We start from the raw sequence: 12,843 nt of genomic DNA, 5'->3' as shown, positions 1-12,843 counted from the left end.
ATATTCCCATAATGTTTAATGCAGGGGTCCCCAACCCACAGTCTGTGGACCAGTATTGGTCCGTGGCATGCCAGCAACCGGTCCACACATACAAGCAAAGCCCCATCCGTGGGATGCAGGCAGCACACAAAACCATGCCCCTTCGGTCCGCGGAAAAACCTCTCTCCACGGAACTGGTCCCTGGTGCCAAAAGGTTGGGGACCTCTGGTTTAATGGATATCTCAGAGCTTCCATATCTTATCAGATTGTTATATTCTAATGGGAATACACGGTTTGATAGATACACTGGTCCTGAACCAGGCAGAATTTTCAAGTTGACAAGCATCAACTTGAATTGCACCCAGAAGCCAACTGATAACTATTTCAGGTGTTGCACTAGTGTACTACTTCATCAAAATAAGCAACACCAATATCTTACATTGATATACAGTATTTTAGATCACATATATATTTTAAATGAACTTCAAGGGCACCTCCATGCATTGCAATTGTTGAATCAAGACATGATGAAGGCATGAATTACCATGAAAAGTACCTCCTAATCCAGAAATGGTTGTAACTTAGCATACAAGATGGAGTTGTATGAAGGTCCTTCTGGCCACAGTTACCACCTGCTCTTTAAACAGGAGCTATGACTCTAAGTAGACACCCAGATTATTAATCAGTTCAGCACAAATCGTGCAATCCTATAAACTGTCTAATGTACCATTTCTTACTTCCAAAATACAAATCATACCTAATTGGCAATATCAATAATTTTGAATAAGATAAAATAAATAATATTTCAACAATAGAATAGGAATGCCTAGGATCCAGCTACATACACTTGGTAGCACTGTGGCAACAAGACTGCAGTAGAAGCTGGTCTCTTGGATGATCATTGTGGGCTTTCCTCCAAGGATCTTTCCTTCAGGGCAGTTGAGGCTAATGGCTACAGTATATATATTTGAGGGGTCCTGCTAAAGCAGGTTCATGAGCTGTTGCTTCTCTCTGTCTTCCCAAAGAGGTTCTATTTTTAGTGCCAAAAATAATGTGGGAAAGAGACAGAAGTCACTCTTTCCCTTCTGTCCCTGATAACTTTTTCTATTCTTTATGTGCATGTTTAGCTTCAGAGATGTTTTAAAAAAACATGAAGAGAAAAAAATGAAGTGAAAATATTCCTCCAAAGGCAGCAAACCATGGAGTATTTTTTTTAAATGTCAGATTTTTCCCTCTCTTTCAAATAGACAATGTTACCGTTTCAAACTTTTGCTGTAAAAAAAATGAGAGCTTTTGAAACTGTCATGCAGCAAGAAATCATGTGGGTCTCTCTTGAACTTCCTTTTTATTTCAGAGAATATCGCCACCCAGATATCTCAATTAGATATCTTCCCAACCATAACTCACTCAAATGGCATAGCCACTGCAATATATCCTAACAGTCATATTATGTAACCTCTCAAAAGAGCCAGAAGATGTATCAGGAGTCATGGGCTACAATGTCTTCAAATATCCTTGTTTTTTCCGTTTTGTTTTTTTTAAAGGCAAGTAAAGAAAATATGGCTATTCTGAAATCAACATCCAGCAAATAAACATCTTGCTTTGCCATATGGAATGACATACAGTTGTAAGATTTTGTTCTAGTTCTAGTGAAGCTGGCCAGGCAGGAATGAATAAGAGATATTTTTGTAATAAGTACTGTGAATACTTACAGGTGCATTTCCTTGTCTCAGGTGTGAAAATACTGCCTCAAATGCTTCTTTGAAATGTTCTTTCACAATTTCTTTTATGAGTTTGAACAGCCAAGCCCTATCAGCATCATCCACAAGCCGGTCATAAAACACTCGAAATACTTCATGTACAAAGAGACGAATCATTGTATGCTTGTTGACAACTGAATCCTTCTTAATAAGCAAGCAGCCTAGGATAACTCGTGAAAAATCACGCAAATTGAACGTATAATGGGATTTGGCTGGTGTTGGCAATAGGTTTGCCATGGCTTTCTTATATACCTTAATTATTGGAAAGAAAAAAAGCATAGGCGTTTAGAATTATGAACTTCATAAACTTAGATCACTAAACATGTATGTATTTACATCTGTATTGGATTTCAAGGTTGCCCAAATCCATAACAGAGTTGGAAGGGACCTTGGAGGTCTTCTAGTCCAACCTCCTGCTCAAGTAGGAAACGCTACACTATTTCAGACAAATGATTGTCCAATCTCTTCTTAAAAACTTCCATTGTTGGAGGCAGGTTGTTCCACTGACTAATTGTTCTAACTGTCAGGAAATTTCTTCTTAGTTCTGGGTTGCTTCTCTCCTTGATTACTTTCCATCTGTTGCTTCTTGTCTTGCCTTCAGGTGCTTTGGAGAATAGCTTGACTCCCTCTTGTTTGTGGCAACCCCTGAGATATCGGAACACTGCTATCATGTCATCCCTATTCCTTCTTTTCATTAAACAAGAAACTGGCTCTGTTTGAAGGATGGGAGTTGTATGTATCTCTGGGGGCTGCTCTTCCAGAGGACAGATGCCATAGCAGAGAAGGCATGCTTCCTCATTCCTGCAAGATGACATTTAACAGAAGGGATCAGAGCATACCAACTCTACTAGATGGCCAAAAGATTTGGAGACGGATGCTCTCTCAAATATCTGAACCTTATGCCATTAAAGGTGATAAGCAGCACTTTTAATTGCAACCAGAAGCCAACTGTTAATCTGTTCCGCTAGTGAAGCAGCAAAGATACATGGGCATAGCAAGACATTCCCATTATTCCCCATGCCACTGTATTTTGAACCAGTCCTGGACATACAAAAGAGGCAGTGATTACATTGCAATAATACAATGCTCATTTCATAATTTCTCTCATCAATCCCTTGCACACACTTTCCTCAATACTATTTCAGAAAATATTTGCCCGTTAGAAAAATTAGTTGCACTTTTCCCCCAAATGATACACTCATGAGACTATTTGAGTCATCTTGAAAATCTCTTAGTTTACATTTTAACACAAATAACTAAGCAGAGAATATGACGTACCTCCATAGTGCCACTGACAATCTGGTTTCCAATTGTGAAATATTCTGGAATAAATTCATTTACTCTGAGATAGAGAGAAACAACAGTAGAAAAAATCCGGACCATTGTTTCATCACTGAAGGAATTAATGGTGCAAATATTGAAATGTCTCAGGAAACGAGGTGTTACAGGATTTCTTCCACCACCTGGTGGACCCATGGCAGCCATCAACTGAATATCAACTAGTGTTATTTTATTTGTGTCTTTTAAATCATACCTTTAAAACAAATATGTGATATTCAGACAACCACAGTGATTTATGCAATAGCATAAAAATACTTTAATATTCAACTAGCTAATATATAGTATTTATATATTAACTGTGCAGCAAGAGTTTCTCTTTCCAATTCTCATCTTTACATCATCCTGCAAACCTCCAAATCTGTTCCAATGGAAAAGGAATTCTATTGGCAACAGGACAAAATTTGGTACAATACCACAATTTCTTCATACTGCAGAAATGATCACATGAAAGGGGATTCCATATGGAGTCACACTTGCACTATCATATACTATTATGAGTAATAAAACACTCACTAAGAAAATAAAGCTTTATTGTATATGGATATTTAAGGATATATATTTATAAATGTACACTTAATCTACATTATTCATTAAAACTTTATGAGAAATGCAGCTTCCTTTTAATAATATAAAGGTAAAGGTTCCCCCGCACATGCGTGCTAGTCGTTTCCGACTATAGGGGCTGATGCTCATCTCCGTTTCAAAGCCGAAGAGCCAGCGTTTGTCCGAGGACATCTCCGTGGTCATGTGGCCAGCAAGACTAGACACCAAAGGCACACGGAACGCTGTTACCTTCTCACTGTAGTGGTCCCTATTTTTCTACTTGCATTTTTTACGTGCTTTCGAACTGCTAGGCTGGCAGAAGCTGGGACGAGTAACAGGCGCTCAGTCTGTTACGCGGCACTCGGGATTCGACCCGCCAAACTGCCGACCTTCTGATCGTCAGGCTCAGCATCCTAACCCACTGAGCTACCGTGTCCCTTTAATAATATATACATATCTAAAATTATCTTCTAAAAAATCCACCTTAGAATTAAATATGTGGGAGGAAATGACTGACTTTTTCAGATTATGGACTGGACAGGGCAGAGTTTTGTGGTTTTTCTTTTTATCTCCAACCAGGAAGACTAACAGGATGCTTCTCTGGCTAGCTACAGCAGTGACTTCTGGCTCTCAGATTTAAACTGCTGAATCTACCAGTTATGGTCATGCATTTTAATGAGGAAGAAACAAGACACTGAGCATGTTGGCTGCTCAGGAGAATCGTACTGGTTACTGGTTGTATCTCCAGAATAGCATTGGGGGGGTGGGAAGACATCTACTTCTCTAGAGTAGCTGGCAACTCAACAACTCACTGTGACAAAAAATAATGTTATAACTCTCTAAAGCAGTGGTGGAGAACCTATGGCATGCATGCCAGAGGCGGCACGCAGAGCCCCCTCTGTGGGCATGTATGCTTTTGCCCCAGCTCCACCTCCTCCAGCAGCCCCCCTGGAGGAGAGTCACCTCCGGGAGCAGTCTGTGCAGAGCAGTGCAGCTAAGGACATGGGAGCTGGGCAGCAGGGACAAGACTCCACCCTTGTGCCCCGTCACACACAGATGATGCTGTGGGGCACGGGCAGAGGGTGTGGCCACTATGGTGCTGCAGGGCCACCTGGTATGATCTGCGGCGGGCCATGGAGGCAGTAGGCGGCCCTGCGAGCAGGCGGAGCCGGGGGAAGAGTGGGGGCGGGTAGGGTGGTTTTGGGGTACTCAGTGACTAAAAGGTTTGCCATCATTGCTCTAGAATAACTTGCATTACATGGAGGATCCTTCAATGGTCTAAGGATCCCATTACTGGGCCAGTGTTTGCTTCAGGAAAATGTCTAGTGTTGCTCTCCAGAGTCACCAAATGGTTAAATGATATGTCCTTTTTTAAAAAAAGTGAAGAATTATGGATGTAATCCTGGAGGGTTTGTGCTGCTATGGCACAAAAATTATTCACGTCTACCTGCTTCAAAATATCTTGCTCTGAAGAAGGACCCCTCAGGTTGAGTATGAAGGGCAAACTAGTTTATATTACAGCTACAGAAGAGAAAAAGTTTAGTTTATATTGAAGCAGTTCCTCTCCAAAAAGGCAAAAAAAAACAACACAGTGGTATATTCTCACATCTGAAACAGACAGATGTTTTGTATCATTGATAGTCTAACAACATTCAAATATTTACTTATTATACAAAATAAAAAAAGTTACCAGTTTCCATGATCAAAAAACTGTCTTAAAAGTTCAACTGGAGGCTGAGCTCCATATTGCTCCAGTGCAGGCATATTCATATCATCTACAAAGATTACACACTTCTTTCCCACAGGTGGCCCATATATTCCTTTCCGCCTTTTGTCCAACCTGGCCATGATAATATTCTACAATAAAAAAGAACAAGTTTCCATTCACTAAAAATAACTTATGAGAAATAACACATCAAATTATTGCATTCTTTTTTAAAATAAAGGTTAATATATGCCTCACGTTACAATGCACAAAAAGAACAAACAGTGAGTGACACGGCTCAACTTTAACTGCATAAAACCAACCCTCTGGACAACACCAATGCGAGAGGTCACATTTATCACCATGCTGATGATCTACAGCTGCAAAATGTGGAATCTAAGCAAACTGGAAACAGAAGCTTCAAGAAATGCAACAAATGATAAAGCGTTTATTACTGAAGATCTTGTTCAAAGAATTCTAAATCAGAAATTTGTAGCGGAACCAATTTCAGAACTGTCATCACAGTAGCACAAAAACTGTAGAAAGTAAGGAACGTGACCTTGACAGAAATATGCAGGAACCATTACCAGGGGCAAAAGGAGCTGAAATATTTTTACGTCCAGAACAATAAGATAATATTCAGAAGTGACTTAGGTGGAAACCTCCCTAATTTACTGAAGTATAAGAAATAAGTAAAATCAGTTTTGCAAGATTCTATTATGATAAGTGAGGGAAGTGAGGGAGGATCCCTTACAGGGGTGGGCCGAGGAGTTTAGTCATCATCTGACGGATAAAATCGCTCAGATTCGGACCAGTTTGGACTCTGACTGGGCAGAGTCTGACGTGGAGGAATCGGACGGTCTTGAGCGTGTTATCTGGATTGAGTTCGATCCTGTTTCCCCTGATGATGTGGACAGGATGAGGAGGAGGCTGAGCTCCACCACCTGTTTGTTGGACCCGTGCCCCTCCTGGCTGGTTTATGCGGCTCGGGAGGAGACACGAGGCTGGTTCCAGGCAGTAATAACTGCTTCCTTGAAGGAGGGTATCTTCCCCACCGCCCTGAAGGAGGCAGTGGTGAGACCCCTCCTCAAGAAGCCTGCCCTGGACCCGGCTGTTTTAAATAACTATTGTCCGGTCTCCAACCTTCGCTTTTTGGTGAAGGTTGTTGAGAATGTGGTGGCGCATCAGCTTCCTCTGTTCCTGGATGAAGCTGATTATCTGGACCAGTACCAATCGGGTTTCAGGCCCGGGCACATCACGGAGACGGCACTGGTCGCGCTGGTGAATGATCTCTGGCGGGCTCGGGACAGGGGTTGTTCCTCTGTCCTAGTCCTAGTAGATCTCTCAGCGGCTTTCAATACCATCGACCATGGTATCCTACTGCGGTGTCTCAGGGGGTTGGGAGTGGGAGGCACTGTTTTGCAGTGGTTCTCCTCCTATCTCCTAGGCCGCTCGCAGTCGGTGTTGACGGGAGGGCAGAGGTCCACCCCGAGGCCTCTCGTTTGGGGAGTATGCTGATGATACCCAACTTTTCTTCTCCACCCCGAACCAACCCAGTGATGCCCTCGCCGTGATGTCCCGTTGCCTGGAGGCGGTGCGGGTCTGGATGGGGAGAAACAGGCTTCGTCTCAATCCTGCCAAGACTGAGTGGCTGTGCATACCGGCATCTCGGGTTACCCAGACTATTCCATCTTTAACGATGGGGGGTGAGGTGTTACCCCCCGTTGATAGGGCTCGCAACTTGGGCATCCTCCTGGATTCACGACTCAATTTTGAAGATCATATAGGAGCCGTGACCAGGGGGGCTTTTGCCCAAGTTCACCTGGTGTGCCAGTTGCGACCCTATCTGGACCGAGATGCCCTACACACAGTCACTCACGCGCTCGTGACCTCCCGTTTAGACTACTGCAATGCTCTCTACATGGGGCTGCCCTTGAGGACCACTTGGAGGCTTCAACGGGTGCAAAATGCGGCCGCGTGAGTTGTGATCGGGGCTTCCTGATACTCCCATGTAACACCTCTACTCCGCGAGCTGCATTGGCTTCCGGTTGCCCTTCGGGTGAGATTCAAGGTGCTGGTGATGATCTATAAAGCCCTAAATGGCTTGGGTCCGGGTTATCTGAGGGAACACCTGCTGCCAGCATCAAGCTCCCTTCGTCCCGTGCGCTCCCACAGGGAGGACCTTCTCAGGATACCACCGGTTAGGGAATGCCGGCAGGTTATTCCCAGGGAAAGAGCGTTCTCTGTGGGTGCGCCGGCCCTATGGAACCATCTCCCCATGGAACTTTGGACTGCCCCTGACCTTCGCTCATTCCGCAGGGACCTGAAAACTTGGCTCTTTGAGCTGTCTGGCCCAGGCTGAGGGGTTTTAATTTTTTATTAGGCTTTAGTTTTAAATTTTGGGGACTTTATTTAATTAATTGTTTTAATCTGATTTTAATTTTTGTATGTTTGTTTTAATCTTCCCTGTACACCGCCCTGAGTCCTTCGGGAATAGGGCGATATATAAATTTAATAAAATAAATAAAATAAATAAATAATCAAACTGAATAAAGTAGTCTTAGTCTTTCTACAAAGTTGATTTCCTGGTCTGGTCTAGCTAGTGGAGCTAAGAAAAACAGAAATGTGAACAAGCCAAGCAGGTCATATGCATTCATATCAACAGATGGGACTGAAAGGTGATATACAGGCAGCTCTATTATTCTGTATACTCCTAAAAGTAACTATTTATGAGATGAATGAAATAAAAAAAACCTGTGGTACTAGTAGGAACATTATAAAACTCAAACGTATGCATTATTGTTATTTTTGAAACTTCATGAAGAATCAATCATTTGTTTCAGCATCCTCTGATCCTAAGAGAAGTTTCAATTTTTCTACTCTAAAGATAAAAGGGATATCTTGTATAATTATTATGAAGAAAATTAAAAGAACTCATCCACATAATGAGTCTCAAATAGCTTTCTCCACATGCATCCATAATAAATGCAGATAGCCACTTACAGCAAACATATGCTGACAAACGTATCAATTCACCTCTAACAGGGATGCATCTGTGGCAATATCCTTCCTGATTTAATCAGATATTGACCCAGATGATTGAAAGTATGTAAAACTAAACAGAGATGCAAGCCACATTATGCTGCAGAGTATATTGCAGTATGACACATTTCTAGCACACAAAATGCAGATGCAGACAAATGTTAATCTAACTTGTAATTTTAAAATGATTTATAAATGGTTTATAAAAGGTTTGTGGGTAAGTAAAACAGCTGATTGTGAATCTTAAATAAAATCCACTTAATTTTTGAACAAAAATATGTATTTTTATAGAGATATAGAGATATATACACACACATTTTTACATAGGAGTTCTTGAACCATTCTCCTATTTTTGCCCACAACAATATTGATGTGAGAGAGGTCACATCAATGTCCCTACAAGATTGTCTATGCTTAAATATGTTTTATTCAGTGGTGGGATTCAAATATGTGAACAACAGGTTCTCTGTGTGGATGCCGCTTCCGGAAGTCCATTCTGGGCCTGGGCAACAAAAGATTAGCTACCGGTTCTGGAGAAGTGGTGTGAACCGGCTGAATCCCACCATTGGTTTTATTGTTAATTATATCATTTACCTATGTAAATAATAGAAGTAAATGAACATTCATGTCAAATAAATCTAAATGTAAACTGCAGGTCTAAAACAAAGTAGGGTTCCAGCAAAAATAAATTTTAAAAAATTCAAATTGTAATAAAAGATTCCAAATTCCCCAAAGAGAACTATCTCACTAACCTGGGTTTGATTGGCACTGGTTCGAGCTGAAAAGTTAAGGAAGAATGGGAAGTAGAGATCCTTTTGTAAGTGGTGCATTAGCTTGTCTTTTACGTATACAGACTTCCCAGTACCAGTAGGTCCCACAAAAAGCAGAGCCCTTGGTAAGAAATTCAGACAGACATTAGGTTTTCATGAGTAGGCTAAACTAGATAGTTAGTACTATTAAACAACAGCAATTGATTCTGACAATTTTTTTATTGCTTGAGAATCATATGACTTGCTTTATAATTTTAGTTATTGATGGAATCATAGAGAAATAAAAAAAATAAATACAATTGAAATGCATGTAGAAGTCCAATATCTTAAGCAGAAAATTCAGGCAATCATATGTGCAAGATTGATGTCAGTCTCACTGAATGGACTAGACCACTAGGAGTCAACTCCACAGGAAGATTTAAACTATATTTATTGAGACTGGCTATAATAACAGACTTGCACATTTGATTGTGCTATATCTCCTCCTTCCTATACTTCAGTGGATTTGGAAGGTGTCCATCTGAGCTACTTTCAAACATCATCTATCTGTTGTGGACTTAAAATCATCACTCCTGAGTGGCACCACTGACAACATTAGCATCATTAGCGTTTGTGAAGATCTTTCTGTTTTCCCAAGCATTTGGTTGACTTTTAATTGTATTTTAACTTTATTGTAATTCTTAGTTTTAAATGGCTGCTATGCTATTGCCTAGTTAATATAATGTTTTTATTTTGCAATGTATTTTATGTTATCATATGGAGTTTTAACTGAGAATATATTTTAATGAGTTATATTGTGCACTGCACAGAGAGTTTTGGCTATCAGGCAGTTTAAAAATTAATACATGAAATAAATAAATAAAACTGTCAACTTCTGGAACAAACCTGGCTGAAGCCATCTTTGTTGTTCTGAGTTGCCACAGGATGGGGGAGGGAAGAAAACAACAGCATTGCTAGACTAAACACAGAGCAGTCCCATGGGAACCAAGGTCATTCCCAAAGGAGCTGGGAGATGGACAGAAGAAGTTTCATGGAGCCCGCCAATTGCTTTCATTAGTCAGCATGATCAATCACATAGCAGAGGGGAGGGAATTGTTAGATTTAATTACATTGAAACTCTAAGGGGAGTTGGTTTTAGAGTTGGTTTCACTTTTGACCGTGCCGATATTATGTATCCAATAAACATGTTCTTTGAGGAAACTTCAAGCCTCGGAGTTGTGATTTATTTGATTTCATTAGTCGGAACTTTGACAAAAACTACAACTGAACTGGATTTAAAACCTCTGATCATGAGGAACTTTTGAATATTATTCATAGCCCAGGGCACCACTATTATACCTTTTAATATTTACACTGCTATTTACACAGCTCCTAAGTAAGCTACCTTATTGTACTAAGGTATTTTACTATTACAGCAGTCAAACTTAGTCAAATTTTTTATTACTGTTATTAGAAACAAGGCAAAGTCCAGTGGTGTCCATTGGAATAGAAATAGAAATTGAGTAGCTTCTACATAGAGCAGTGGACCAACATATTGGATCAACAGTCCAATATATTAGCCTATGTAAATTAATAGAAACCAATCTTTTATAGCTTATCAGGGTTTATTGAGATAAATCTATGCATTTAAGCCTAGCAGAGTTCCTCTTTATAAAGCTATTTAACACTGAATTCACTTCAGCATTTTTCTGAGAACATAATAAGTTCTAATGTGAAAATGGAACACCTCTCCACATAATTTCCTCTCCTTCTATTTTATGGTGGCCTGCTTTGCAGATACATCCTATTGCATATTGGCTTGAAATATGTATGCAGTGAAATGGTGCTAGAAAGGACAATGAAATTAAATGACCTTTAAAGCAATTGAGCATTCTACTTTCGTAGAGAAAGTTCTACAATTCTAAATATTTTGTGATACAATAATAATACACCATCTAATATTACTGTGTTTCTAATATTAAGCTCCACAAATATTCTTTAAAACAATATGTTCTTGTATGCAACTGATTTAATGAGTATTAACTTTTATCTTAAATTTAAGATAAAAGTTAATACTCATTAAATCAGATGTACACAAGAACATATTGTTTTAAAGAATATTTTGTGGAACTTAATATTAGAAACACAGTAACACTAGATTCTTTTTTGTTAATTAGACTGTAAAACAATTTCTGGATGCTTTACATAGAGTTCATGTGGAAAATGAAACATTTGTATAATTAAAAGAAACACGCTCTTACTTTCCATATTTAATGCACAATTCCATCAAATAGGTATATCTGACTGTGTCCATTGTTGGAACTATAATGTCTTGAACTTTAATACTTTTATCACTATAATTGATGTTTTTAACAGCTTCATTCCAATGTGCCCAACGGCCTTTTCCTTTTAACTATGAAGAAATGTAGAAATAATTTCTGGTTCATTAGAACTTTATAGGTATCAGCATCTCTTTTAATATCAAAGCAATTAAGTTAAAACAATGAAACATGTTAAAGGATAAAACACTATGTAACTTAAGCACATTTTCTGCTTCTATACCAATAATGGGGGCCCTTCCATACATGTGTTTCCATTAGAAGTCATACTAATGATAAAGCATTTATTTTCTCTAAACCCTATTCTCTAGTCTAGAACAAGGATTCCTAAACTTTTTGCCATCTCAACTCATTTTAGCGTAATACTTCCCTTAAAAAACACAAATATAAATCAACATAAACAATAAAAGCAATATAATGTAACTTTGGGAAAGATAAATTTATTGTAACAATGTACAATAAAGAGATTCTTCACACTTTCCCTGTACTCTGTCTGTACCTCCTCAAGAGAGGTAGGCATGCCTCATAGTTTGGGAAACCCTGCTCTAGAAAAAATGAAGAAACGTATTTTCTTGACTGCAAACTAAACTTTTTCAAACATTCCTCCACCCCATGTCCCCCATATCAATAGCTTCTCACTACTACTTCCTATAAAAGCTAGATGGGAAGGAAGATTTTACCTATTTCTTCTTCTATTAGTACAGAAAGGGATAATATTAAAGAGGTTTGTCTTAAAGACAATTACTTAAAAAATGTATTACATCTTTCATGAATTTTTCAACACTTGATCATATGCACAGATTATCCTGAGACATATACTAGTGTTTAATGAAAGCTAATATTAGTGATGATTTGTTTCTTTCTTATAGAGCAAATATGAGAACAAATGTAACAAATTAAAATAATTATCAATTAGTCTAAAGCAGATTCCATACCTCAAACATATAATCATATACCAATCCTTTTTCTTCAAATGGATGTTCCCATTTTCCTATGCCTGCTGGTATTGGATGTTCATCCAACTTTCCTATGACAATATCTCTCATAAAGTTATCAAATATAATCCGACCATCACTATCACAGGTTGCTCCAATAGACCAAATCATAGCAAAAGCAAAACAACCCTTCCAAAAGAATAAATAAATAATTTGTATTTTCATAAAATATGTTCATGGAGAAATTAGTAACTAAATATAATTATTCTAATTTCAATACATTTGCTACAGTTATAGCAAATTTCCAGATAAAATATTTGAAGTGCGCATTATTTATCTATAGTAACACAATATTTTATACTTTCTCTTACATTAACTCAAAGGGTGAAATTTAACAAAAAATTATAACCAATTTTTAAGGTTAAAACATATATTAAATTATGAGACCAA

The 12,843-nt window shown here is 38.8% G+C and overlaps 1 protein-coding gene across 1 annotated transcript in view; it reads right to left on the bottom strand.

Moving 5' to 3' along the window:
* DNAH12 (dynein axonemal heavy chain 12) overlaps positions 1–12,843 on the bottom strand; it is a gene marked incomplete at its 5' end in the record, with an annotated part of 113,007 nt that overhangs the window by 45,743 nt on the left and 54,421 nt on the right. Inside the window, 6 exons of the mRNA XM_083356625.1 lie at positions 1,692–1,991; positions 3,018–3,273; positions 5,314–5,480; positions 9,123–9,261; positions 11,381–11,532; positions 12,394–12,582. Of these exons, the coding sequence (XP_083212751.1) occupies positions 1,692–1,991; positions 3,018–3,273; positions 5,314–5,480; positions 9,123–9,261; positions 11,381–11,532; positions 12,394–12,582 (1,203 nt within the window). The remainder of the gene's footprint in view (positions 1–1,691; positions 1,992–3,017; positions 3,274–5,313; positions 5,481–9,122; positions 9,262–11,380; positions 11,533–12,393; positions 12,583–12,843) is intronic.

The sequence above is a fragment of the Vipera ursinii genome (assembly GCF_947247035.1).
Source record: "Vipera ursinii genome assembly, chromosome: 2".
NCBI lineage: Eukaryota > Metazoa > Chordata > Lepidosauria > Squamata > Viperidae > Vipera > Vipera ursinii.
Note: the sequence above shows the minus strand (reverse complement) of the source record. Positions and strands in the feature narration are given on the sequence as shown.